The sequence below is a fragment of the Chenopodium quinoa genome, unplaced genomic scaffold (assembly GCF_001683475.1).
Source record: "Chenopodium quinoa cultivar QQ74 unplaced genomic scaffold, ASM168347v1, whole genome shotgun sequence".
NCBI classification, from domain to species: Eukaryota; Viridiplantae; Streptophyta; class Magnoliopsida; order Caryophyllales; family Amaranthaceae; genus Chenopodium; species Chenopodium quinoa.
This window is the reverse complement of record NW_018742770.1, coordinates 3836551-3864108: the sequence shown is the minus strand read 5'-3', so window position 1 is coordinate 3864108 and position 27558 is coordinate 3836551. Positions and strand designations below refer to the sequence as shown.

Genomic DNA, 27558 nt, shown 5'->3' with positions numbered 1-27558 from the left:
GAGCTCTTCCCTCCTTTCAAGTTCGTCCATACGATCATCAAGAGCCCGCATTTGGGCTATCACCTCATCCGACTGGGTTTCCATCATTAGGCTCTCCATTTTTGCTCTACAATCCTTCAACTCCGTAATAAAATCTCCGAATTTTTTCCTACTCCAAGCACTCAAATTCACCGAAGTGAAAGCAATTTTTGAGCATATATCTCCTCCCCTATCCCACGCATTATTCACAATTTCAGCACAATTCTCGTCCCTTAGCCACATCTCTTCGAAACGATAGAGTTTAACTTTCTTTTTTTTCTTCTTTGGAGCATGAACAGTATCTTTAATGCAAAGTAATATGGGGAGATGGTCAGAGCGGCGATTGGAAAGGTGTGTGACAAAAGACCCGGGAAAGCATTCCTTCCAGGCTTGATTGACAAAATAACGGTTAAGACGCTCCTGGACATTTTTGACACCCCCTCTGTTGTTGGTCCATGTGTAATCATGGCCAATAAAGCCCAAATCAAGAAACTGGCAAAATTGAGCAGCATCTCGCAAGATCTCAGCTTCAACATTACAAAACTCACGGCCCCCCTGCTTCTCACTAGACATTAGCATCAAGTTGAAGTCCCCTCCACAAAGCCAAGGTTCCCCATTTGAGTTCGACATGCCCTTTAACAAAAGACCCGTCTTATATTTATTCTCATCCTCAGGAAAACCATAAACACCCGCGAATCTCCAAACATCTTGCAATCCGGAATTAACCCCTATATCAATGTGATTTTGGGAAAAGGAGCGAATGGTTACATCCACATTGGGCTTCCACAAGAACGCAAGTCCACCTCTCCTCCTCCTACCTTCCCCCACACATTCCACAATAAAAGCAGCAGAGAAGTTTAGAGTGTGTTTTATTTTTTCAAGTTCGAATTTCTTTAACCGAGTTTCGGATAAGAAAACCATTTGGGGATTCTCCAAGAACACTATGCGTTTCAACGCGCTCACTGCAGAGGTGCTCCCCAAGCCTCTACAGTTTCACGAGAGGATGTAACTCATGAGTCACCGAGATCCCTATTAGTGAGGCCCGCCACTTGATCAGAAACTTTCAACACAGCTCTCCTTTTGTTTTTCTTATTACCATCTAAAGACATCAGCTCCTCATTGGATTCTTCCTCGTCTTGACCCCTCCTTTTGACACCTGACAGGATCTCCCCACTACCCATACTATGGTCACTATCCCTCATACAACGTTTCCACCCTTTCCCAGCATCACTCTTCCCACTACTCTTTTTGCTAGCATCCAAATTCACCTCTTCTGTACTCTCTTTGTGCTCACCACTAGTGAAAGTGAGGATTTCATTAGTGTGTTGCTGCCTTATTGTATTACTCCCTTCCTTGATGCTCAGATCCACTCCCCCTAATTTATTTACCACTTCAGTCATCAGGGGGCTTGTGATGGGAGTTTCTATTTTTTTCTTAGGCTTAGTTATGAACAGAGGTCTAGCACAACTTCCACCTTCTTTACCATCATTTTCTCTCCTATACACCGCACTATATTTCCATGGGGATACCTTCATCCAAGTCCTATACGACACCACCGGATCATCATCATCTCTACACTCCTCACAGTCTTTCACACCATGACCTACCTTCCCACAAAAGAAGCAGAAAATGGGTGGTTTTTCGTACCTCACATCAAAATTCTCTTCTACTCCTCCTCGCATCTTCAGCTTAACTGATTTAGCAAGAGGTTTACGAACATCAACTAACACTCGAAGGCGGATTGATTTATCAATTCCCACTTGCGCAACATTATCCATTTTCACAAAGGTTCCCAATTTGTTCCCAATTTTCTCGACATTGCTCAAATTTAACCGCCCCTTAAGAGGGAGATTGTAAACCCTAACCCACATTGGCAGTAAGTGGAGTGGAGTGTCAGAGGGTTTTGTCGATTCAGAGATTTCACCAAGGATCAAAGCGTGTTTGTCGAAGTGCCAGGGTTGCTCTTCTAGAACTTTATATTTGTCTCTCCAATGGTGAAATTGGAACATAAATAAATTTTTGCCTATGTTCGTAATGTCAACATCATATTTAGATTGCCAAACCCCTTTCATCGTAGCAATGAAAGCATTAACATTCACGTTTCTATCCGTCCAAATTTTACCCACCAAAGCAAGTTCAACTCGGGCATCATCATCACCTTCTCCATCTTCGTCCCACTCAATAGCATCTTCCCCATTTCCCTCCTTCAAAGGATCTTCAATAGCCTCTTCCACCACAGGTTGATCAGTCAAGGGCAGAGTTTGTTCGGGGTTCGCCATTACCACTGATCAGAGGAACAAAAATTAACAGAAAACAAGCACACCAACTCGATTAAAATCGAGAAAAACCTCGCAATAGAGGAAACCCTAGCCAAAGAGCTAGAACGAAAACCCTCCCAAGGAAAACCTAGAGGGAACTGAGTATAGATTATTATATATCCTTCCTAAACATGCATATGAATGTAAGACTAAAAAAAATGCAAAACATTGTACAACGTGGATTTTAGAATCCATATATTGTTGGGTTTCAGGTCCATGAGCTCATTCTCATAATCATAATTATGTCGACATAAAAATGGACGTATAATTCAGATCCCCCCTTCACAAGTCCATTAGTAAGTGCATATGCAAAAGTATATCGGTTCCATCGTATACCGGCATCATAAAACTTCTTCTATGTACTATTCGCAAGTTTATAAGTGATTACATCCAAATGCTTCTTCCATATACTTTGCTCATAATTTAGGCCATGCATATCATGTAATCCAGATATATATTTCACTTGTAGAGTATCCCATACAATATTATTTCATCAATGTCTTATGCTCTTCAAAATTATCAACTGCACTATCTTGCCATGTATCATATCAAAATTAATATTGGAACCGATCATATAATCTACACTTCAGGTGTAAATATTCAAGTAAACGTTGGCAAGATTTATACAAATCAAATCATAGAGTTATGTACAACATATCTTGATAACGTATAAATAAAAGTTGGCATGTAATAATCTTTTCAAATTGCCAATTATGGGGATAGATCAAGTAATACTTCCAAATTTTGCCATCTTATTCTAGTTTTTCTCCCCCCTAAGTTGGTAAAATATATCATATATAGGGGCATTAAATATTTGTGACCCACTTATAATATAATTTCATATGCAACAAATTTTATCCTTTAGGAGAACCATAGACAACAAATTTTATCTCTTCCGGAGAATAATGTAACTTTCAAGTACATTTTTTAAAAAATTTGTTCTTCAGGAGATCATTTCAATATAATCAATGGGGAAGCCATAAATTGTGCAGTTATTTCTTTTTGTTATTTTATTTCTTATGTACTGACATGTGATAGCCCCGATCAAGAGATTAAATAATAAAACACTTGTATATAATACCACCATATGGTGGTCTTTAGTTTCTTTTAATTTTTACACATACAAGCTAAGTTATTTTGTCAAGCTTCAAAACACTTAACACTTGACTACATATAGGATATTGTGATGAACTTCTGGTTACCTAATTATTACTTGTTTGCATATACCTCGTTCAAATCCAATATTTATCTCTTGATTTTATTTTTCAAATCCAACTATGAAAAATCACATGATACATATATTGTTCAATCAAATTGTTACGTCTTGCCTTTTAATTCATATTATACATGTGACATGAGATATACAAAGTCGGCACATTATTTCTTCACTTCAAATAAAACTTCAACTTTTCATATCAGGTATTTTAAACCCCGATGGCCTAATTATCCAATAATTTTCCCAAATCTAATCTCTCATTATTCTAACAACGTGATCACTTTATACAATTGCTCATGCATGACCATGTATATGATGTGATATAAGAATGTCAACATGGGTTTTTCAACAAGACATATACAATCAACTAATTATACTTTATTCGATGGTTCTAGAATATCAATGAACAACCTTGACACATATCAAATTTATTGATCAAACATATTTTACTCTTCAGGAGCATCCTATATATAATCTTGACATCATGGACCAATCATTACTTGATTGATATAACTATTCACTACGTGAAAAAATGAATTTGGCACCGGTTCAAACCCGGCCTAAGGCACCGGTTTGAACCGGTGCCAATGTGGGGGGTGCCAAAAAGGGGTTAAAAAAGACACCGGTTCAAACCGGTGCCAAAACTTGAAATTGGCACCGGTTAACCGGTGCCAAAAAAGGGTTTAAAAAAATGTGGAATTGTTTTTGGCACCGGTTAACCGGTGCCAAATATTTTAATTTTTTTTTTTTAAAGAACATCAAACAATTAAAAATCGACTTAAATTATTTAGAACATCAAAATATAGATCGAATTTCAATCAACATAATCAAATATTTACAATATATAATCAAAACAATTTTACAATATAGATTAATACAGTAGTAGTTCAATTACAACATATTAAAAAAAAATATTACAATATAAATAAAAAATATAAACTCAATATTCTTGATCTTGATTCTTCCATTTAAGACCTAACTCAAGATACCTGCACCAATTAAAGAAAAAAAAAAGGATTAATATAATTAAGCTTCCCAAAAAATTAAACACAGAAAAAATTTGAAATCACAAAAAAAATTGAAATCGCCAAAAAAATAAACCGAAAAATTCCCAGAAATCAAAAAACACAGATAAAAAATACCCAGAAATGGAAATAAACTGAAATCGAAAAAAATATCAAAATTGAAATGGAAATAAATTGAAATCGAAAAAAACCCAGATAAAAAATATAAATTAAAAAAACCCAGAAATCGAAAATAATTGAACTCGAAAAAAAATTGAAATCGAAAAAATAAGAAAAAATATAATCTAGAAATCGAAAAATAAAAAATCAAAAACGAAAACAAAATATATTAAAATCGAATAAACAAAAATAAAAAAAAAAATCAAAATTGAAATCGGAAAAAAAATAACCAAAAAATCGAAAAACAAAAAATCAAAATCGAAAACAAAATGTATTAAAATCGAATAAACAAGAAACAAAAATCAGAAAAAAAATAAAATAAAATAAAATTGAATTCGGTAACAAAATAACCCAGAAATCGAAAACAAAAAAATCGAATTAAAATCAAGAAATTATACCCTAACCTTGCTCATGCATGTGTTTGTGGTGGATTAAACCAAATTTTTTTTGATGAAACCCATAAAAAATTAAAGAGAAGAGATGGTGGCGGCGGCTTTGCGGTGGTGTTGTTGTTGCGGTGGTGTTGTTGTTGTTGTTGCGGAGATGTTGTTGTTGTTGTTGCGGAGATGTTGTTGTTGTTGTTGTTGCGGAGATGTTGTTGTTGTTGGTGTTGTTGTTGGGAATGAAGGAGAGCTAGAGGAGAGAGGAGGGAGAGCAGAGGAGAAGGGAGAGGCGGAGTGAGAGGAGAGAGGATGTTGACTGTTTTAGGGTTAGGGGTTATATAAGAGGCCGGTTTTTTTAAAAAAAAAATTAAAGGCCCGGTTCACAAAGGCACCGGTTCAAACCGGTGGCCTTTATGATTTTGGCACCGGTTTGAAGTGAACCGGTGCCTTTTACTCTGGTTCAGCTTCCCACCAATTTTGTAGGCCATTTTTGGCACCGGTTTGGACTGAACCGGTGCCAATTAGGGGGTGCCTTTTTGATATTTTCTACTAGTGATTCTTAACTATGTCTTATTAATATAAACAATGATATTTATTCATATCCATTTTCAGGATGGTGTCATGGTAAATAAACCATTAATATAACACAATATTGGTCATGTGCAAGGATTACTTAAAATAAGGTAATCTCCTCCTAAACCTTACATATTAGGAGCGAAAATTCAACAACCTTTTATAATGCCTTGCACCATTTTTAGTATCTTGACAATATTATGTATCAAGAAAAGTATTCATATACACAAATTATAAAATTTATTATAATAAGGTTTATACATAAATATGCATGCTTAGATTTAATAATTCAAATAATTGAAACTCTTACATGTTCCTGGTGTTCGTCAATGGTATCAATCATTGAATCATTACAATTGCTTATAAGCATGTATAACAAATAGATTAATCAAGTTAATTTGCTATATGAGTCATATACGGACTCTCATAGTCAATTTATTAAAATCATAAATAATCTATCATTATCAATTAGATAACCTTTGATCACATTTGAATTGCTCATTTCAAATGAATTGCTCATACAACCATGCTTGGTTGTTATCATTTTTAATAATCTCACATTCTCTTCTGGGAATGAGTATATATATAATTGGTTATTATGAACAAACATTTATATTTCACTATTTTGTTCATTTAACAATAGTTACCATATCGATTATCTAAAATAAACTTTCTTAAAATTATTTCATTAATGTTATGTCTACAAGATATAGCAATTCATTTCATGAAAGCAATGTATATTATCGTCAATACATTTTAGAAACTATGTTAACATTCATAATCATTACTTTCTTGTGCTACTCCATAAGAAAATCGCATAATATTTTTAAACAATAAACATAAAATTGTAGGAGTGAGATAACTTACCAATGTTTAGGATTCAAGAATAAATAATTGCAATAAATTAAGACTTAAAATATAGTAAACATATGCCACTTTGACGTTCAAAGGATATGTACAGATAACAAGTCAAGCAAATTCAATTGTAAATCAAAGGCAATCTTTTTCTAACGCTTTTATTAACATAATCCACCTTAGGAATATCTAGTGCAAACTTTAAATATCCTTATCTTATGAATTCACTGTCTTGAAACTATTGATCATGGTGCAAACACAATATTGATGAATAAGATTAGACTATGGACTCTCATAGTAATCTTTAATAAACTATTTCATATATGAGAGTACAGGATAAAGAAAACCTCAATGAAAAGAAAATTATAATTACATAGTACATACAATAATTTTACAAATCAAACTAAAAATAATGGTAAGAACCAAATAAACAAATCAAACTAAAAATAATGGTAAGATCCAAATAAACCATGTGAAAAAGTGTAATTGAAGAAAAGGATGCAACCAATACCATTATTCGTGCCACTCATCATAGATATATTTACCCACCATCAATTTTATACAATAATAATATATAACTTGCTAATAGAACAAACATACATACCTCGATTGATTTGTTGAGATCGTCATCATCAATTGATTTAATACGGTTGCTATCATAATTTTTCTTTTAAATTGTATTTGTAGAGTAATGGTGCTGATAACGTGTTATAAAATAGCGAGAAATAAAGAATAGTAGAATACAAGTGGAAGATGTAGATGTTAATCTTAGTTCATTTCTTCATTAGGCAATGCCTATATATATACACACTTGAGAAAATAGTAACTCTCCAAAAGCAATGAAGAGTCATAATAATGAAGAGTTACAAAGGGAAACAATAAAGCTAAAAGGAGTTACAAGAGGTTACTTAGGAAAGTAATAATGCCTAGGAGGTTACAATGGTTTACATAATGGACATACATTATTATATTTCATAATAGGCAAGGGTTTTTTAATTTTAAAAATTAAACACCAATATAATATTATAATGTATGCATGGTAATAGCCGTAAAATAAAAGGTATTTATTGGTTTAAGTTCTCGTTTAAGATATCTTTCAATTGAATGTATAAAAAAAAATAATAGTCTTGATTGTATCATGCACATAGTACAACCGGTTGTACAATAGAAATTGTTAATCAACTCTCTACCATTATCATTAATTCATTATCAACTTATGGGTTATAGATCATTACTATTGTTTTCTTATTAACTTGACAATTTGATTTCATACACCAAAAACATGTACTACATGTATATGTGTCAAATTTGATCAATTAAACCTCTCAACCTTTCTCATTCGCATCTTTACATTATACAAAGTTATAATATTTCCTTTAAAAAAATTATAATATATTTCATAACCTAAACACTAGGAATTATGAATAAGATATAATATTAACAAAGATGTTAATAAATATTCTCTAAATATTATCTTATCACTATGTAATTACAAACCAACCACTATTAGTAGAAATCAATTTCAATATTTCATTTTTGTTAAATCCAAGTGTGTAGTAAAAAGTTTAAGATCAGGTTTGGTTTGAGCTATATTAAGGTGGTGAGTCACCTATTTTAGAATTGATTAGGACAAGGTTATATGCAATTTAAACTTGTCTTGACCAAGCATTATCACCACCTTCATTTTTATTTTCTTTTCATTTACTTTGTTAAGAATAAAAAATAAATTTATTCATCTACCTCCGTAGATGTTGACATTATAAATAGAGAGATGAGAAAGGTGAAAGAAGAGCATGAATGTATTCAACCAATTTATAAAAGCAATTACAATTAGCCATAAACAAAGATGGTAAGCTAAGTTAATGAAGTTAATAATCCTACAAAACAATAAACAACTAGTGTTGCTTCTACTACTAGTGTTAATAATGTGGGATAGTTAACTCCTCACTAGCTCACCATAATGCGAATTCAACTTATGATTTTAAAGTCACGATTCCAAGCTCCACCAATTCCCTTATCTCCTCCTTTACTCTCCTGTGAAGCTGGACTGGTTTAACCTTACGAGAGATACCGATTTAGTAAGTTTTTTTTTTTATTTTATCTTAAATTCCCCATCAGCTCCTTTATTCAAATATTGCTAATTTAATAGCATTTCCATTTCAATTGATAAAAATTGATACTTCCTACAAGTAAATGAGAAGTATATTCCATTTTAAATTAAAGTCGGGTCAATTTTTCCAAATCGAAAATCTTACAACTTACCCCAAACAAAAACATACAAGTATACAACTCTACAAGACTACAACAAGAGTGGCATTCCAATGAGAGGCCCCCGTTGGCAGCTGAAAGTGAGAGAGATAGGAAAACTGTAGAGATGTGAGAAAATGTGAAACACTCAGTCATCACCCTTCTCTTCTTCTTCATACTCCATTCCAAAATTGAAATTATGCAGATTCTTTCACTTTCAATTTCACCATTACCAACTTCTTCATGTCATCTTATGTTTAACCCCACTTCTCTTTCATCATCTTCTTCCACCTTCAACTGTTGTATCTCCCCTGCTTCTGTTTCTGCTTCTGCTTCTGCTTCTTCTTCTGCACCTGAGTCTCAATCCAAGCTTCAATCTCAACCTTCTCCAACTTCCAACCCCAAAAACAACAACAAGAAGAAGATGAATGATGAGGGTAATAATTATACAAAAAAGGGTATTTCAAAAATTCAAGTTTCAAGGCAAAAATATATCCCAGTTTCAAAATCCCAACTTCATGATGCTCTCCTCTCTTTCCTCCGTGATAATCAAGGTGGCGGCGATGGCGGTGTCGATAATGTTGATGATTCTATTGTTTCCCATTTCGTCCTCCTCTCCTCGTAAGCTTCTTTATTAGATTATACGGAGTTGTTTAATTGCCTTTTGATGATTTTTCTAGCTATAATTTTTGCTTGATTGTATGTTTTCTATGATTGTGAGAAATATTAATGGAATGATTTTACACATTGAATGATGAGAAGCACGGACAATTGGATCATTTCATTTGGAAGAAGTGTATGCGTTTCCTGATTTTTACTTATCTGAACTTATCGAAACTTATTATACGGAAACTAATTTTACTCCGTAGTTGGGTAAGGAACTTATTATAGCTTATCTGAATAAGGTAAACATAATGGAGTCTAAGCTGCAATTCTCCTATATTAAGTTTCTACTAAAAAAAAAAAAAAAAAGGTTTTAATAGGTATAATTAGTTTCAATCAGTAATTGCATTTAGCAAAGAAGTGAAGAACAGTAGTGAATTACTGAAGTAAACACAAGTTTCAATCAATAAATATCAATTTTAATCAATAAATATCAATTTTAATCAATAAAAATAATTTCAGTTCGGTAAAAGTTAGGTGACAGGATGGCCTAAGTTAGTGTATTCACCAACAAAGGTACTTATTTTTTATAGTGAATACTTGCTGACCTGATTGATATTCCCACAATTCTGAAAAACATGTGTGAAATTAGAGGAGATTGTGCTCGTAAATCCCATAATTTGTCTAGTTTTCAGCTTTTCACTATGACTTGTAGATGTTGATATTGCTATCTTGTTTATAGGTGCTTGGACTCAATTCTTCATGCTGAGCATAAAAGCATTTTGGAGGAAATGCGAGCTGATTACCTCTCCACTCAGTCTGTGAGACATGAGGAGGATTTTGATACGTTTGGACTTGAAAGGGAAAGAGGACCTGATTCTGATGAGGGCATTGAGTTCGTTAATGGTGGAGGGAATGGGAGTGTGAAGATTAGTGGAGATGACACCGCAGATTTAGAGGAGAACCAATTGTCTTTCTTAAAAGGGCTGGACTTGATGCAGATTTTTGGTGATATCCCAAAGAATGATGACAAGAACTCCAGGTATTATAGCTAACATATCCATTATTTATGATGATCTAGCTAACATATCCAGTATAGTTTGCATTTATTTCTACTTGAGCTAGCTACATTAAGCTACTAATAAGGGGTTATGTCCCTTTAATTCAAGTCACAAGGCAACTGAAAGACTTACTCGGATGTGTGGCTCTGATTGTCATTATCGAAATCCTTGTGTTAAATATTCATGTCATTTCAATGGAGTATCAATTATGGTTATTATCTGTTCCTGCAGTTGTATGTTTGTTACTTGTAACGAAATAAACGCCATCCTTCAGGCAACATGAACTTACTGTGCAGTACTTCTGAAGTGGCTACAGCGACCCGTTTCCAGCGCTCTTTCATGAAGCTTCTTCAAGATGCACAATTTGAAGAGCTATCAGTGAGGGATCTGATGCTTACATCAGCATTGAACAGTGATTATCTTCTCACTTTGCCAATATATGTTGATTGGAAAAGAGCTTCTGAGTCCAAAGCAATTATATTCAGGTGATATTTCAGTATTAATGTTTGCATGCATACTCAAATAAAGCTCTTTAACTGTCAAAGCATATTACTTTTCTACATCATTTCCAGTTATCACATATAGGCAGCCTTATGGGCTCTCTCTCATACTCTGATGGAGATTGATTGGGCTACCACCCTTTTTTTTTTTTTTTTTTTTTTTTTTTGAAACATGACCTACCACTTTACTAAAAATAAGACTTTGATTTAGTTCTTTGTAATCAAAAGTTGAGATGTTGCCAATAATGACTCGTTTAGCTCTCTTGTAAATTTATGAAGTATTTATTTTTAGGCAATGTACTTTAGTAAAGATGATTAATCTGAAGTGAGATGATTCGCCAACACAAAACAATCAACTATATTAAAGTAAACCTATCAGGCTTAAATTTCTATGTGTTGGTTGGCACTTAGCAATACTTCCCAATTTCCATTCCAATCCAATAACTGCCACTTCTTTTATCAGATCAAAGAAAGAACAAATTGTTTCTAGCTGTCTTGTTAATGCTAAGCCTATATTCTTGCAACACTTACATACAGGGCATCCATTGCTTTAGTTGTCCTTACAGTCGTCCCCTTCTTGAGTCTTTTGTTCCCATTTGTATAACTCCTATGGCTGCTCATTTGTTTGTATTACATTATTATTTCAGCTGTAGTCTATAGCCCAACAACAATGTCAACATTCTCACAGCTTATGTCTTCTAGTTACGTCTTCCTTTTTCACTTAGCTTGTTGCATCAAACTCTTTTGTTGACACCTATTGCATCATATCTGAAGACCTTTGATTAGAAGGCTGCTGCATTGGCAAAGTGGCAAGTGGTAGATTCCAGGATTAATAGAGTTCTAGTTACAAAAATCATGATTCATCTCAATCCTATTGAATGTTAATTCTCAATCTTAATGACGACATTGGGTTACAATTTCTGGAACCATACATGAGTGTGGTGGATGTATCTTATTGTTAATTTGTTACCAACCTTATAGGTCTTTCCTATAAGCTCTAAACCAAAACGGGAAAAGAATAAATTTTGAATATTTATTTTTTTTGCATGCTTTTCTTTGAATTAGAACTTTATTGATAAATAACAATTATGCATATCCAGGCGGGGCTATGGTACTGAAAAGCAGAAAGGTTTGCTCATAGTCGAAAAGCTTGATTATCTACAATCAAAGGTTTTGCAAGGAATTTTTGGCCTTGTATCAAAACCACTGCTGACTGTTGGACTTTGGATTAAAAAGGTACTTTGATTTTCATTTGTACTAGTTTATAGTTCTTTAAGACTCTTATAGTCATCTCCCTCCCTTAATATGCATATTATTTCAACTGTGTGTGCATATTTTGATTTTTGTGCTAACAATATTGTTCATTTGTTCGGTTCTCTGGAAGAACTAAAGTATGCACATCGTATTTGATAATTAAAAAATGCTTCCAATCTCATTTATCCTTATAAGTGAAGAGAGGACTAATGAAAAATAACCAAGCTAATTAAGCAAACCGATAAACAATGAATTTTATATTAATCAAGGCGGCCTGTGGTGATCTTGAGTAAAAAAAAAAAATGACGGTAGGAGTGCATGACTGAATTGATAATTAAAGGGGAAATTATCACTTAGTTGGCCTCCTAGCATCTCATGGGGTCCGTGCGAAGCACCTAGGTCAATGTCCCCTTTCTAGTCTAGAAAAGTAAAAAATTCTCCAAAAGTGAAGGTTGTAATACATGAAATTTGACCATTTTTGGAGACTTCGGGACCCGATTTTGAAAAATCAAGTGATGTTAGGGGATGCACCTCGAACTCATAAAAGATTGTTTGGAACCATATATGACCACTAGTAGGTCTAGTAATGGTCTTTGATGGCCTCAAGTCAATAGCCAAAGTGCCTTGAATTGACTAGATTGATAGTTAAAAGGCAAATAGGATGGTTCTAATCACCCAAATGGTCTTCCGAGATCCCGTGGGATTCATGGGAAACACCTTATCCTCTTTCCTTTCCGGGTCCGCAAAAAATCAAAATGTCTTCAAATTTGAAGGCTATAATCTATGCTTTTGGACCAATCTTGAGAAATTTTTCCAAAACAAAAGTGGAAGTGGGGGTATCTCGAGGGGTGATAATAATTAATTTGGAACCATAACAAGTCTGCTAATAGATCTATAAAGTCCCTAGAATGAGTTTGGTTCAATTATATGGCTATTTTTTAGATCTATTGTGGTGCTAGTCAGGAGATTCCAATCACCAACTAGGCATCAAAAGTCCTATTAAGGTGTTGAAGTCCTTCATTGAGTAATACCACCCACCTTTGTTATTGCATGTGTTGTTTATATGTTGGTGTGACTGTGTGAGTATGTTACACCATTATTACCATTGTTGATTTTGATTGTTACCAATAGTTCACAGTATAGGAATTTCTCAATTTCATCTCTTGTTGTGTTGTATGACAATGTGACTGCAAAAGGAAGTAGCTTGTGTTATGCTTCTTGAGATTTCTAAATTCTCTAATACAACGTGTTTACTGAAATTTTAAACAGAAAAGTTATGTGTGGCTTTGTTTTGTTATCTTTCATTGTTTTTCCTTCTAGACGGTCTATTAATGGAATTTCCTTCTGCAGACCATTCAACTAGCCAGTGAGAATGAAGATATTCAGCTTTGGATCAAGAGAGTCCAGCTCAAGTTCGAAGAGACTTCCCTATTCCAGCAGCCATATATTTCTGATACAACAACCTCGGACAATTTCCCAAAATATGACCAGGATTTAGACAGGGACTTGCCTATCTGGTTGGCTGCACAAGAGGCTGTGAGTCGTTATGAAGGCTTCTTATCATCAATAGGACCTCGTAGTAGGTTACTGAGGAAGTTTCTAACGTGGGTTGGAGTTCTACCACCAACACCAGAAGTTCCATTTGAGTTTGATTCTGAAAATGTTGCTGCTACTGAGCCTCACTTAAGGTGTGTCTAAAGTTAAAGTCTCCCTCTTCACAGTCGTAAGTGTCCGCGAGAATGTGTGATAAAGGAAGCACTTGCTCATTATATTCATGTTCTTATGATTTTTTCGGGGGTTACAATGACAATAACTGAAGGGTTTTTTCACAGGCCAGTGCTACTATCTAGAATCACTCTCAATGATATATGGAAACCTGCTACAAGAAAATTTTGCGGGAACAACGTATGGAAAATGTTGAGGGTTGGCTTTTCTATTATTTTCTCTCGATCAATTATACAGGTATCTTACTAATCTTTGAAATTACTAGTAGTGTCTGAAAGACTGACATTCTTGCTTCTCTACCACCAAAATTATGCTGTTCTTGTTATGCAATATTTAAACTGAATTTCTGAATTGTAGATAGGAGCTATAGGTCAATCACCTATTAATACTATTCTTGTGTCTGTTATCCTAGGAACCAGCATTTCAGGAATTGATTTTGCTGTACACTGAGGAGACTGGAGATACGAAGATTTCTTCATTGCAATTAAAGATTTATGAGAAAATTCCAGTACCAGATTTACCGGTAACATTTATAAGCTAGTCATGAACTGTTTTTTCATCATGCAATGTACAAATTCCATCTATTTTAAATTTTGATTTATGTTGTTCTGTCTTAATATGTCTGCCCTTATATTTTACCTCCTGTAGTAATACAATATTCAACTGATACATACTGGTCATTGAACTCTTCTTAATATGTGTTTTATCAACTAGGACTGTCAAAGTGAAATGGATGGGGCATTTATTAGCTTTCTGTTTCTTTGTTCAATCTGTCTTAGCATTTTTATGATAATCTTGTGCAGGTCATTTTTCCTCACAAAAAGCTATCATTTCGCATACTGGACACGGTATGGACCATGCAATTCATTTTTAACTTGTAATAAGGTCTTATACACATGTAGTTTCAAGCTTCTTTGCTATTTTAAAATTTGACTGGCATGAAGTTGTGAGTTGTGCAGTTGTGCCTTTAGGATCTGGCTCCATTGATAGCCTCTGATGTTATTAGGGCTTATTCTCATAGACTGAACTGAGCTGAACTGAACTGAACTGAATATTTTATAAGAGAAGAAAATTAGGAGCTGAACTGAGCTGAGCTGAACTGAACTGAATATTTTATAAGAGAAGAAAATTAGGAGCTGAATTGAGCTGAGCTAAACTAAACTGAACTGAACTGAAAATAAAAGTATGAGAACAGGCCCTTACTTGCCCTATTCTACATTTGACCAAAAAAATACATTTTTTTTTTATGTAAAACAGTTCAAATATCATTTTCTCTTTTCATAAATGGATTCAACAATGAAAGTTCAGATTAGTTGGGCCTTATATTAGAGCAGTTTATGAATTGAAAATTTTCCTTTTACTTCTGCTACTCACTACTTTGACTCTCTTTTATAAGATGATGGTTATTTTAAAAGTTTTGTTATGTTGTAATATGCTTAAGTTTCTTCTATAGATATATTTATTTGCAAAGTTGTTAAGATATTACCCTGCAATTGATGAGTTAAATCTTGGTTTCCCAATTCATATATTATAAATATTTGTTAGGATCAATTAGTCAGTACTCAGTACTTTACCATTCGATTATATGGATGAAACTTTAGGCAAGTATTCTCAATTCTTCCTGTTGAAGTTGGCACTCCATAGTTAGCATGTGCCATGAGGTTTCTGTATCACTGTCCTTTACGAGTAACTTCTTACTGATGAAGTTGGTCACTGCTTATCAGCTGGCAACATTTATTTCCATATTGATCTAGTTCTATCAGTATCTAGGTTCTACAGTGTCCCAAAATCATATATGTGTATACAATGTGGATTTGATATAGGGATAGCATCCTTCGTTGTGTATAAAGCTAGGTTTGCCTTGCCAATTGTGAAATTAGAGCCTCAAACAAGGTCCACTTGTTCCATATTCACTATGGTGAAATCTATCTGATTTCCGAATTATATAGCTCCTTTGGGGCAGAGAACTGCATATATTTGTTTCCTAAGAGTAATAAAAGTTTTTTTTTATAGAAGAGCTTTTGGCTGCCTTGCATGGTAACCTATCTGGTATCTTGAACTTCATTTGAAGGTACGCTTGGATGTTGCCACAATTGTAGGACTTCTGGCTTACTTCATCAATTACAGATTTGAGGATGCCTTGTCTTCTCCGTATGTTTTTCGAGCTTTTGGTATTTTTTTCTGAAGATTTCCTACATGAACAATAACTTTCATATCTACTAATATGCAAAGCTTTTCTGCAAGATTTACATATTTTAATATAGTAGTTATCATTCCTCAAGCTCGAATAACCACCTGTTTCCTCAGTTCTTGAAGTCAAGCTTTGCAATTGAGAAGACATGTGAATGAGTGAGTTCCTGGTCAGCTGGTTAAACCTGTTGTCCAGTTACCCGTGAGGCCGTGATAATGCTTTCCTTTCCTGGTGATGCTGAGATTGAGTCCTAATGGAATGGCTCTAGATATGCTATATTCCTTCTAATTGCAGTATCCTTCAAGAGCCCCTATTATTTAATGACTGGTGGATCTATGCACTGTCGTGTGTTATTGCCTGAAACTTGCTGCTTGGAACACCATATAGTCTGCAACTAACATGTAGTCGGCCTGATGCAAGGCCACTTATCCATGCAAGTATTTTCCATGTCAAAACATATAGCTCCGGCTGAGCCCCATTTGTGGAAACCATCTCATCTAGGAATCCCTTTCCCTTCTCTGTATATCAATTCAAACTCATTAACTATTTTTGACCACTTTTGACCCTTTTCTGCTTCTGTTACATACCATCAGTAAGTTCTTGAGCCCTGTGTAACTTCATTCTCAGGTCAGATTTACTGCTAGATGTCATTGCTGTGAGCGCCCTCATCATTTTTGTTACACGTGTAGCACTTGGATACAAACAGACACGGGATAGATATGAGGTAAGATTGCTGAGTTACTCTTTGTTGATATCAGATAGAAGGAAAGACGTTGCCTAATCAAGCTCCCTCCTTTCTATCGTGGTTATTAATTCTTTTTTAAACAGCTTCTCGTCAACAGGGCATTGTATGAAAAAACTTTGGCTAGTGGGTTTGGCTCTGTTTATTTTCTCCTAGATGCTTCAGAACAACAGCAAGTGAGCAGATATAATATTTTTCATGATATATTTCCATTAATATTCTTTTAAGTCTTTTAGAACACTTATCTTTTTCTTATTTATACCTATGATCAGTACAAGGAATGCGTTTTGGCCTACGGAATCCTACTCAAAGCAGAAAAAATTCAGGTCCTCCCTTTCATTAGTTTTACTTGTACATCTTATTGTCCCTGCTTTGTTCACGTTATTGAATTATGTTTCTATTAATGAGGGAATACACATCACTTGGCTGTCACTAGCAGCTGATAACCAAAATGTTTTAGTACCCAATGATCTTTCACATCTGTTGGCATTGCTCATACTCATAAATGTTAAAAGTACGCCTGTTCTAACTTAACTAGTTCTTAGGACTTACGACTTTAAATTGCAGTTTCCTACTCGCACATCCCTCGGAGAAGAGTGTGAGACATTTTTGTACAGCAAGTTCAAAGAGAAGGTATGAACTGAATATATGATTTGAGTGCCTGTTCTTTAACAGTTTACTGTTACAAACTTATAATACATTATGAGCAAAATGTTGCAGGTGAAGATGCCAATTGACAAAGCGGTAGATATGTTGATAAACTTTGGTCTCATAGTTGAAAAGAAAATCGATGGCCAAAATGTGTTGCAAGTTATTCCGTGCTCCATGGCATATGATGCCCTAAGAAATCGTTGGGATTGCCTGTTGCTATAGATTTTGGTTGTATCGGGCCTGATTTTGTAGAATTTTTTGCACAGGTTGTAATCTGGTATACTTGGTTGCTTACTCCACAAACATCATCATTGTATACTACGTATTATATTACCAGGCTTAGATTAGGCTTCATAATATATCTACATATATTAGCGTTTTTAGTACTCCTTTCATTCCAAAATAGATATACTACTATTAGTGCTTTATACATAAAGAAATAACCGACAAATACGTACTGGTTAGACTTATTCATCAATAATCCACATTGGCAGATGTGTCCGTCAAAAAATGAACTGATAGTAACCCTCATCGAATAGGATCACAGCTGCTCGATGTAAATGAACTTTTAGTCTTTAGACTGGGTGGCTAGGCAAGCAACACAATCAGCATTTACAACTAAATCCTAGCCATACTGTACGGCTTAGCTCAGACGGACCAAGTTAAAAATAACCATAACAGTTGCAATACTCTTTCTGGTTGGGCTAGTTGATACAGAGATGAAGAGTAACCAGACTAAGCAAACTCGCTTCTTTAGCCCACGATTTCAATCCAAATAAATCAAAATTAAAGGAAACAGAAGTCAAAACCTAATAGGAAAAACAGCATAATAATATTTTTCACATAAAAGATAGGTGCCAACAAGTTCTCTTTAGCCAGGCAAAGATAAGAATCACATCAGATTTGTAACAAAAAAGGACAAATTCAAAATCATTGCTATAGAGCTGCGGATGAAACTCAATCTAGCTTGGTAAAACTAACTTGCCTCCAGTCACAATACACATTGCTTAACTAATTGTTTGAAGGAGATTCAGCAAAATTGCTAAAATAAACAAAAAGGGGGGGGGGGGGGGGCAAGAGGAAGCAGAAATATTTTTTAAAAATAAAACAGGACACAAAATCATCTAACAGATCAAGACTTCTGCTCTTCCTCTGCAGTTGCTTCGAAGGTCTCACCAGCAACAAGCTCGGGAACCTCATCATCGTCATCCTCAGCAACATTAGCTCCAGCTCCATCAGCATTAACATTAGGTGCCCTGTTCTGGAACTGCTCGGCCAACTTCCTCAAGTTGTCCAAGTTATCAGGTCCTGAGACATCAGAGCATGGGTATTAGAAAATAAACTAAGTAGATTAGTAGAGATATTAATCTTCAGGAAAAGGATAGGACTGTAAAACACTTACCCAATTGATTGATGATTCCAGGAAGGATATCTTGCAATTCTGAAAGACAAAAGCAACTTACTCGGTTAGAAAGCCAGGTAATTTGTATTTACTAATAGGAAAAAAAATGATGAAATTCAACAAGTGAAGATATAACATTGAAAATAGAGGAAAGAAAGGTCCATACTCTTGGTTTGTGGTGTACCACTTACAACCCAGGTATTAGCGGCAATAGATGCTTGAACTGTGAAAAAAATTAAAAAGAATAATCATATCAGCAAAAGGAACAGACAATAGACCAATAAGTTGACCATATCAACATATCCTCAATACATGTGCTTCATCAAACAGCTCGACTAACCTTTAGGGTTAACAAACTGTATAACTTGATCATCCTTGAAGATATTCACTTCTTCGATTTGAGGGATAGCGTTCACACCTATTCTTTTCAAGGTGCTCTGCAACCTTTTGTCATCTGTAGTGGTAGTTTTGTGGACGGCCTTCTTCTTTCTGCAATCAGCAACACATATAATCTTAGAAAGAATTTGAATGTAATCTATCCATACATGAAAGATAATTAGCAGATAGAGGACCAAAAAACGCTTTCAAACAAGTAAATTCACATTAAACAGAATCATTGGGAAAACACAGTTCACAAAACTACACCATCCCAATCCACACAAGTATATTAACATCCTAATCATGACTTGAAATGACATTTTATCCTCAATTCCATCTGACTGAGACATGTAACTCTCCAAAGCACACAAGAAAAAACTCAGTAATGAAGGCAGCAAAGAGCTGGGATAAATGATAAAAAGCCGTATATGTAGACGAGTTCGGCGCTACACCGACAGAACAAATGGATAGTAATGACATATACACACACAACTAGGTTTTTCTTATCCAAGTGATGTATGCATAGTTATTATTTTCAAATGGAATTTCTACAACACATCATTAATAACAGGCATTTCTATAACTACTGAAACATTCAACCACAATTCCTAGCCATAATTCAGCAGCATGCTAAAACAAAAATCATACCTTCTCACGCTACCCTTTCCACCAGTGCGGACCGCACCGGCCATCTTCTTGAGCTTCTCGACATTCATCTAAAGAAAGAAGCAAGAAATAAGTTACAGTGATCAACTGAAAGTCTGAAACTTAAAAGCTCATAATTCATTTATCATCTAATAAAAACCCTAACTTTTTTTGGGCAGCCAATATTTAACAATCCAAGCAACTTAGCAAATCAATACAACATACAGCAATCGGAACACCAAAACTTCAACAAAATCACGTAATAATCTCAATTCACAGATAAATCTCAGCAACATTTCAAGATGGTATGCATAATTTGTGCTTCAATACTAAATTAGCCAAGAAATGCAGCTAAAAATGCCTTAAAACATCCTATTCTCAAAACTTGGGCATTTTTTTCACATCAATTCTTTAAACCCAATAAAATTATACAAGTAAATGAAGATTCAATAAAAACAAAAAAGACGATACGTGCAGATTTAAATAACACAACAGTACAATGAAAAACCCTAATCTAAAAAATCCACAATCAAAACCATCCAATAAACAAAAAAATTACCCAAATTAATAATAATCAATTAAAAACACAGAAAAACCACTCTAAAACCCTAAAAATCAACAAATTACTTATGAGATTTTATAAAACCCTAAAAATAAACAGATTCATTAAAACCCTAATCGAACAAAAACAAATCGATAAAATGGTACAAAAATGAAAAGAATGAAAATGAAATATACCTTAAAGAAGATGAAGAAATGGAGATGAGAGGAGAGAGAAAGAGGTGGACGGCAGTTGCCGCTGAGCAAAGGACTAGGGTCGAGGAGAGAGAAAATGAGGGAAAAGGGGTTTAAAGAAAGGAGTGAGAGTGTGAGGCTATTTCTACTTATCTCATAATCTTCTTCATTTTATATCTCTCGTTCTCATCCTACGGTTCATATTTACTCCCATTTTACTCTTCTCTTTCTGTTTTGCTCAGCCCAAACCCCATTTTTGTTTCTGGCCCAAATGTCATTGATAACTTATTCATAGCCCATATACTTAAAAATTTAAAAAAAAAATAACACTTAATTATACTTCTTTCGTTCTATTAATATTGCAACAATAGAATTTTTGCAGTATTCATCACTCTTGTTTGACCATATAATATGAGTTTTACGTTAAGAAAAATATAGTCAAGTGGGATCTTGTTGGATTCGTCTCATTTAATACTTTCACAATATCAACTTTTTATAATTTTTACTCTTACACAATTATAGATATTTAGCATATAAAATGTGCTTTGGGATGCGTAATTTCCTCCTTGTTGCAATATTAACAGAACGGAGGAAGTATATCATCATTAATTCATTATCATGGCTAGCTACACTGCATTTTTCCCTCAAATTAAAAACCTACACTGTATTTTTTTTATTTTTATTTTTTTGAAAATATTTTCACACAGTTTTATATGTGGCTGGTCACCTAGTGCGGCTTGGGGGTCGGTCACAGGTTATTTGGTAAAGGATTACTCGATCAATCAAGGGTTACTCGGTCAGGGTTTGATGTGTGTCAACCGGCCACATAGAAAACAAGCTGTAAAATTTAAGGAGGTAAAAATAAAAATAAAATAAAAATTGAGATGTTAATTTAAGTGCCTTTTCAAAATAACGTGTTAAATTATATATGTAAATAATCTTAATTATAATCAAAGTATTTACATGTATCTAATAACTTAAGGTATGTTCACATTTACTGAACTAAGCTAAATTGAACTGATTGGAGTTGAACTGAGCTAAACTAAACTGAATGGAGCTGAGCTAAAATGAACTAAACAGAATAGAGATGAATTGAATATTTTATGAGAGAAGAAAATTATAAGCTAAACTGAACTGAGATTAAGCTGAAGTGAACATACCCATAACATATTTAGTAGAAAAAAATTGAAAATTAAAAAAAATAAAATAAAACAAATATAAGGAAAATTGAGGATGAATTAACATCGATCTGTGTGATTTTGTCATGAATTTCCAACTTATGGCATGTTCTGATTGACTGAACTTAACTGAAATGAACCGAACTGAATTAAACTAAATATTTTATGAGAGAAGGAAATTAAGAACTGAACTGAACTGAAAATAACCTGAAAAGAACAAGCCCTTACTTCAATTTTAAGAAAGTTGTTTAATGTTTATATATAGCCCTAAGGGATACATATATCATTATCCTAAATTTCTTACTAAAACTTTGAGATATAGATTAGCCCTTTTAATTTTAACACCTTATGAATTTCATTATTACCCTTTTTATTTCAATTTAATTATCAATTTCATAATTACATGTATCGTTGTCAAATGTCCTAAACACAGCCTATAAATTTTACATCAAAAGCTAACAAATAGATTCATTGGAACAAATAAAAAATATATATATATATAAAATAAAAAAATAAAAAATAAAAAAACAACTTTTTTATAAAAGGTTTTTATTAATAAAAATACTAGGTTGCGAGTAAGAAATCTTGAGTAACAAGTATTAATCACTTTGTATGTATGCAAAACTATTTAATAATATAATTATGTATAATTAATGAAATTATAGAGTTGATGTCTAGAGTATACACATTGACAAAAATCTAATTTCATGGTATTATACATCAATATGTACATACGAGTAAGAAAATACATTTGAAATGTGATTACTAACATATTTGTTTGTGCCTATTTTATAAGGTTAGAACGTGACAAGCGTAACAATCTCAAGAAATTATTCTATATAAATGATACTTTGTATTAAAAGTCCTATCATCAATTAGGAGCTCCATTAGAGCATCTCCAATAGCTTTGTAGCTTGCTTTTTCACATTAATCTTTAAGCTACACCACTTTTTAGCAACAAAGTGTTCCAATGGTAAGCTACAACCTTTTTTAGTTTGTAAAAAATAAATTTTACAAAATAAATAAATAATTATACATATATTACAATATGAGTGGAATTTATTTGTCTATGTTTCAATTAAGCATGTAGCTTGTCTGAGCTACAATTGCTAGCATGTTGCTCAATTTTTTTGTTTTCCAATGGTAAGCATGTAGCTAGCTAGGAATTTTATTAATATTGCAAGCAGGTCCTTACAATTAAACCATTGGAGATTCTCTTACAATATTCGAAAATTACAACTCTTTCTTTCATTTATAGTGTGAGTACCATTAATATTTTGTCTTATATTCCCTCTAAAAAAAAAAACTTTTGTCTTATATACTCAGAAAATTATAAAATATGTATTATTTACATTTAATATGCGTGCTCAATTCTAAAAAAAAATGATTTGAGATCAAAAGAGGAAATTGAATATTTTCAAATGCCAAGAATATTGTTCTAACAAAACAATAAATAACATAATATTTAATTATGTTTTCTCAAACCAAATATTATCTCGATCGATTTAAATATAAAGGAAAAAAAATGAACACTACGCGAAAAAGTGATTTTTTTTTGTCCAAATAAAATGCACCAATCATTCAAACATAACGGTATATTACTGATGGATTACCGTTTAACACATATTTTTAATTTTGTTATTATAAACTCTAACTAAATCTTATAAATCGTCGCTTCCAAAGAAACTGTCGCTAGAAATTTGTAATAATCATTTAAATTGTCGGTTTTTTGTCAAAATTACCAATGGAAGTAAATCATTGATATGATTAACACCTTCTTTTTATTTGGTAGTGTGAATATGAATATAAAACTCATATCATAAGTAAATGCAACAGTTATATAATCATCAAGGAATATATTTTGCTTGGTTAATATCCAATAAAGTTATTATTATGTAACCAATAACCAACCAAAATGAATATTCCACTAAAAAAAACTAAATTCTAGATAAGCAATAATAGTTATAACTTACAATAACAAAAAAAAAAAAAAAAGTCAATTTTTCTAACAAGAGTACAAAAACTAAAACTTTGTAATATTTAAATCAAATGCATATCAAATGCATACAGTTTACTTTGAATGCAACATCTAGAATTATACAAACAAACACTTTATCAATAATAAATTTTCTTCATTTTATCGATCATTAGTAGCTCAAGTACTTTTTATTGACAAGTTGATAATAGATCCATAAGCTAGTGTTTAAACTTGTTGGATGAATATAACTTATAGCAACACATCAATTATCATAATACAAGTATATATTTTTAAACTCCATTGATAATCGAATAAATTAAACATTTTAATTTGATATGCGAAATATGTGAAACCCATGCTTAATAATGGTATTAATGCAAGATCCTTTACCTAGATCTCATAATTAATTTAATTTAATTCTCATAATTTTCATTTTGGAATATTGGAGGAAGAAGTCCCTTTGTTCTACAAGTCTCAACAGCTCCTTTGTACATGTCCTTCAATCCGTACTTGAACTTGAAATTTAATCCCATCAGTTTTTCAGAAGAAAAATGCACGCATTCCATATCTTCTTCAAAATCCTTAAATCTGTCCAATAGTTTGTTGAATAAGTTTTAAAAATTGAAAAATCATTCAAATACAATTATATATATTATGAACTAATTTGATAAATATTTGTTGCACGTTTAATTAATATTGTATCAATTTATAATATGATGACTACATACAATTATGACATCATATCGATCATATGGAGTAATTAATTGCTACATACTTGGTGGGTATGTTGTATTCAGGGTACTCCTCCTTCAACATTTTCCCAATATCATAGATGGTAGCATCACAAGCAGAAGCAATGTAACGCCCCTCGGCCTTAGGATGTTCATACAAGTATATATGAGCCATACAAAGGTCATCCAAATGCACAAATTGGCCTTGCTTAATGATTGAATAATGAGCTTCATTTCCTACAAATTATATCAAACCACAATTAATTAATGACACAAAAATACATGATTAATTATCAAATAATCTAGCAAATTATTACTTACTTGTAATTGGAGATAACGCAGTTATAAGACTAGGTGGCATTGTTGGAGTTATAAAAGGTCCAACTACCAAAGGTGGAATAATACTGATAAAATCAAGATTATTTTCAGCAGCAAATTTCCATGCAGCTTTTTCTGCTAGTGTTTTAGATACAAAATACATCTGAAATCATATAATAAAACCATATATTAAAATAAAAATCTTGAAAAGTTTGGAATTAATTTGTATTATTGAAAATAATTACTCTGTTAATTACCCATCCAGTCATCTTCTTAGAGCGGCAAAACTCCATGTCACTCCAACAAGTTTCATCATAAACAGGTTTTTGGATTTCTTCTACATTGACAGTTCCTGCAGATGATGTGAACACCAATCTTCGAATTTTCGCCTTGATGCATGATTTCATTATGTCTAACATGCCGTTTATGGTAGGCCTAATCACCTCATTCTGTAACCAAAATGACACCCAAACTATTAGAAACTAAACATATTTTTTTAAGTGTCTAACTCGAAGTTTCGAGGTAAAAGTTGTAGGTTGAGATTAAACATAGGGTGCTGATTAACCTCAGGATCATTGGAATCAAAGTCCATAGGGGTGGCAACATGAAAGACACCGGTGCAACCATTAATGGCTTCGTCGAAGCTTCCTTCTTCATTAAGGTCTGCTTTCCATAGTGTCAAGTGAGTCTTTGCATTTGGCAAGTCCAACAAATGTTGTACTTTTTTCATGTTACCTACAAAAAAAAAATAAAGTTAGCAAGTATTTAATGTATAAAAATATTTGAATGTAGGTATAACACTAGTAACTTAGTAGTATATAGCTAGTAAAAAGACCAGGGTCTCGAACAGTAGCTCGGACAATGTAGCCATGCTCGAGGAGCCTCTTGATGAGCCATGAGCCAATGAACCCAGCTGCACCAGTAACACAAACAATTTCTCCTTGAACAACCATTTTTGAATTAGATAGTACAAGCTTATTGAATTGTTAGATGTTGTTATATTTTGGCTTTGGAAGTTTTGGACCGTTACATATTTCTAATGTATGTTACTTTGGTTATATATAATGTACTGCGTCAGTGGACGAGTGCTCTATTGGACGGATCATATGCCATATTATATTATGATCATTTTATTGCATAGTTTTTTTTAGATGAAGATTAAGGTTAAATTGATTTTAGGGGTATAGTAATGGTAGGTGAAGAATGGAAGATAAGAAGCAAGGTAGGTTGAGGAATCTCGTGACCAAGTAGCTAGGTTGGATAATTAGGTCACTATTAAACCAACGGTAGAGGCATAAGCTAAATAAAGTACTATCTCAAAAAAAAATTAGAGCCCGTTGATACTTTAGCTAATACGACGATTGTATTACTCCGTACATCACTTCTCCATTTAACATACTTTAAATGAGTGACAAGTTAGGATAACACAAATTATAGACATAAGTGGAGATATTTGAACCCGTAACTTATCACACATAAGCCATCAGTCTTAACCTTATAGCAAAACCTCATCGATAATCGATTCCTTTTGTAGTAGCACATCGAGTTCATAAATAGAGAACCAGTACTCGAATGGAATGAATTGGTCAGTTATAATTTTTTATTTTTTATTTTTTATTTTTTATTTTTTTGGAATGAGTCGTGTAGGCAATACTAATTAAATTTGAGATCCCCAAAAAAAAAAAAAAAAAAAACTTATTACAATCAGAAGGTTACTTCACTAACTGAGGCCATTGTTAAAAATTGTAGAATTGTAGGCCAAAAAAATTGAACCCACGGTTAATAAGAGATTTGAACCCATAATTTTTCGTACACAAGCTCTCAGTCTTATTACAATCATGATTTGTAGGCCAAAAATCTCTTGTAGGTAGATCCCGTTTTAAAGTACCCATAACAGCATATATAACTCCATAAGGTTACTTCACTGACTGAGCCCATTGTTTAAAATTGTAGAATTGGTAAGAGAAAAAAGCCCATTTAGGCTCTTATGTGCCAGCATTGCTGCAAGCAGATTGCTTTGTTGGCCACAAAAATCTTGATTTGTAACTGAAACCTAATCACCCAAAACTGATCCCCGAATCCGGATTAACCTAAAGGATGAAACGGGTAAAAAAAATTTAAAAAAAAAAATGATTTGTGATTATACCTAGTTTTGCTTGCTATACGACTCAATCTAGACTAATTGACAAGAGATCCCATTTTGGGTGAGAAAGATGAAAGTGTCTTGCTCTGAACAGCAAACTACTTATGAAATTTCAAAAAACCGTTCAACAAAATACTCTCTAACATGTTACATGAAACATGCTGTACATTGATTAGTAGAACTCGGTAATGACGACTTTTTAAACCATGTTAATCGATTCTTTTAATTTGCCCTTTATTGTACTGTATTTATATGTTAGGGAGGAATTGATGATAGTATGGAACACCTTTTTCAAGAACCAATTAAGCTGATGGCTAAACATTTGAAAGGAGTAATATTCTAATTAATTAATTAAGACATGAGACTATTATTTAGTCGCGATCTTAATGTAAAAGGAACATGGAGGTGTTATCCACTTAGATAACAGTATATGCTTAATTGAGATTAGCCAGGTAACACAATGACATAAAAAGTCATATTTTAATTAATTAAGTGTATAATAATAGCTAATACTAAGTTATTTAATTAG

The 27558-nt window shown here is 33.2% G+C and overlaps 3 protein-coding genes across 4 annotated transcripts; 1 reads left to right on the top strand and 2 right to left on the bottom strand.

Moving 5' to 3' along the window:
- Positions 1–8842: 8842 nt before the first annotated feature.
- Positions 8843–17907, top strand: LOC110724798. 2 transcript variants are annotated; one of them, XM_021904262.1, is made up of 14 exons: positions 8844–9415; positions 10140–10439; positions 10755–10943; positions 12059–12194; positions 13563–13900; positions 14045–14174; positions 14350–14460; positions 14741–14785; positions 16009–16088; positions 16756–16852; positions 16957–17046; positions 17143–17196; positions 17438–17503; positions 17591–17907. In XM_021904262.1, the coding sequence occupies exons 1-14, from the start codon at positions 8994–8996 to the stop codon at positions 17741–17743; spliced, it is 2211 nt and encodes a 736-aa protein (XP_021759954.1). In that variant the 5' UTR covers positions 8844–8993; the 3' UTR covers positions 17744–17907. The 2 variants fall into 2 exon arrangements, 1 of the variants encoding a protein (XP_021759954.1); XR_002512057.1 differs by lacking the exons at positions 17438–17503; positions 17591–17907 and having other exon boundaries at positions 8843–9415; positions 16971–17046; positions 17143–17202.
- Positions 17908–18331: 424 nt separating this feature from the next.
- LOC110724797 (nascent polypeptide-associated complex subunit beta-like) lies at positions 18332–20841 on the bottom strand. Its single transcript, XM_021904261.1, has 6 exons — positions 20685–20841; positions 19950–20017; positions 19264–19412; positions 19090–19146; positions 18924–18962; positions 18332–18829 (listed from the first exon to the last, which is right to left on the bottom strand). Exons 2-6 carry the CDS (start codon positions 20015–20017, stop codon positions 18654–18656), a joined length of 489 nt encoding a protein of 162 aa, XP_021759953.1. The 5' UTR covers positions 20685–20841; the 3' UTR covers positions 18332–18653.
- A 3409-nt stretch (positions 20842–24250) lies between these two features.
- On the bottom strand, positions 24251–25886 carry LOC110724547 (dihydroflavonol 4-reductase-like). Its single transcript, XM_021903964.1, has 6 exons — positions 25722–25886; positions 25452–25621; positions 25144–25335; positions 24890–25049; positions 24613–24805; positions 24251–24425 (listed from the first exon to the last, which is right to left on the bottom strand). Exons 1-6 carry the CDS (start codon positions 25837–25839, stop codon positions 24251–24253), a joined length of 1008 nt encoding a protein of 335 aa, XP_021759656.1. The 5' UTR covers positions 25840–25886.
- Positions 25887–27558: the final 1672 nt, after the last annotated feature.

What these genes read in the sequence shown, in the direction of transcription:
- LOC110724798 (XM_021904262.1), top strand. Translation starts at nt 8,994, where the DNA reads ATGCAGATTCTTTCACTTTCAATTTCACCATTACCAACTTCTTCATGT. An exon ending in CATTTCGTCCTCCTCTCCTC is followed by an intron (nt 9,416 to 10,139) that starts GTAAGCTTCTTT and finishes TCTTGTTTATAG; the next exon opens with GTGCTTGGACTCAATTCTTC. An exon ending in TCCAAAGCAATTATATTCAG is followed by an intron (nt 10,944 to 12,058) that starts GTGATATTTCAG and finishes ATGCATATCCAG; the next exon opens with GCGGGGCTATGGTACTGAAA.
- LOC110724797 (XM_021904261.1), bottom strand. Translation starts at nt 20,017, where the DNA reads ATGAATGTCGAGAAGCTCAAGAAGATGGCCGGTGCGGTCCGCACTGGT. An exon ending in ACAGTTTGTTAACCCTAAAG is followed by an intron (nt 19,147 to 19,263) that starts GTTAGTCGAGCT and finishes TTTTTTTCACAG; the next exon opens with TTCAAGCATCTATTGCCGCT. An exon ending in TGGTACACCACAAACCAAGA is followed by an intron (nt 18,963 to 19,089) that starts GTATGGACCTTT and finishes TTTGTCTTTCAG; the next exon opens with AATTGCAAGATATCCTTCCT.
- LOC110724547 (XM_021903964.1), bottom strand. Translation starts at nt 25,839, where the DNA reads ATGGTTGTTCAAGGAGAAATTGTTTGTGTTACTGGTGCAGCTGGGTTC. An exon ending in AGCTACTGTTCGAGACCCTG is followed by an intron (nt 25,622 to 25,721) that starts GTCTTTTTACTA and finishes TTTTTTTTGTAG; the next exon opens with GTAACATGAAAAAAGTACAA. An exon ending in CTAAGAAGATGACTGGATGG is followed by an intron (nt 25,050 to 25,143) that starts GTAATTAACAGA and finishes ATATGATTTCAG; the next exon opens with ATGTATTTTGTATCTAAAAC.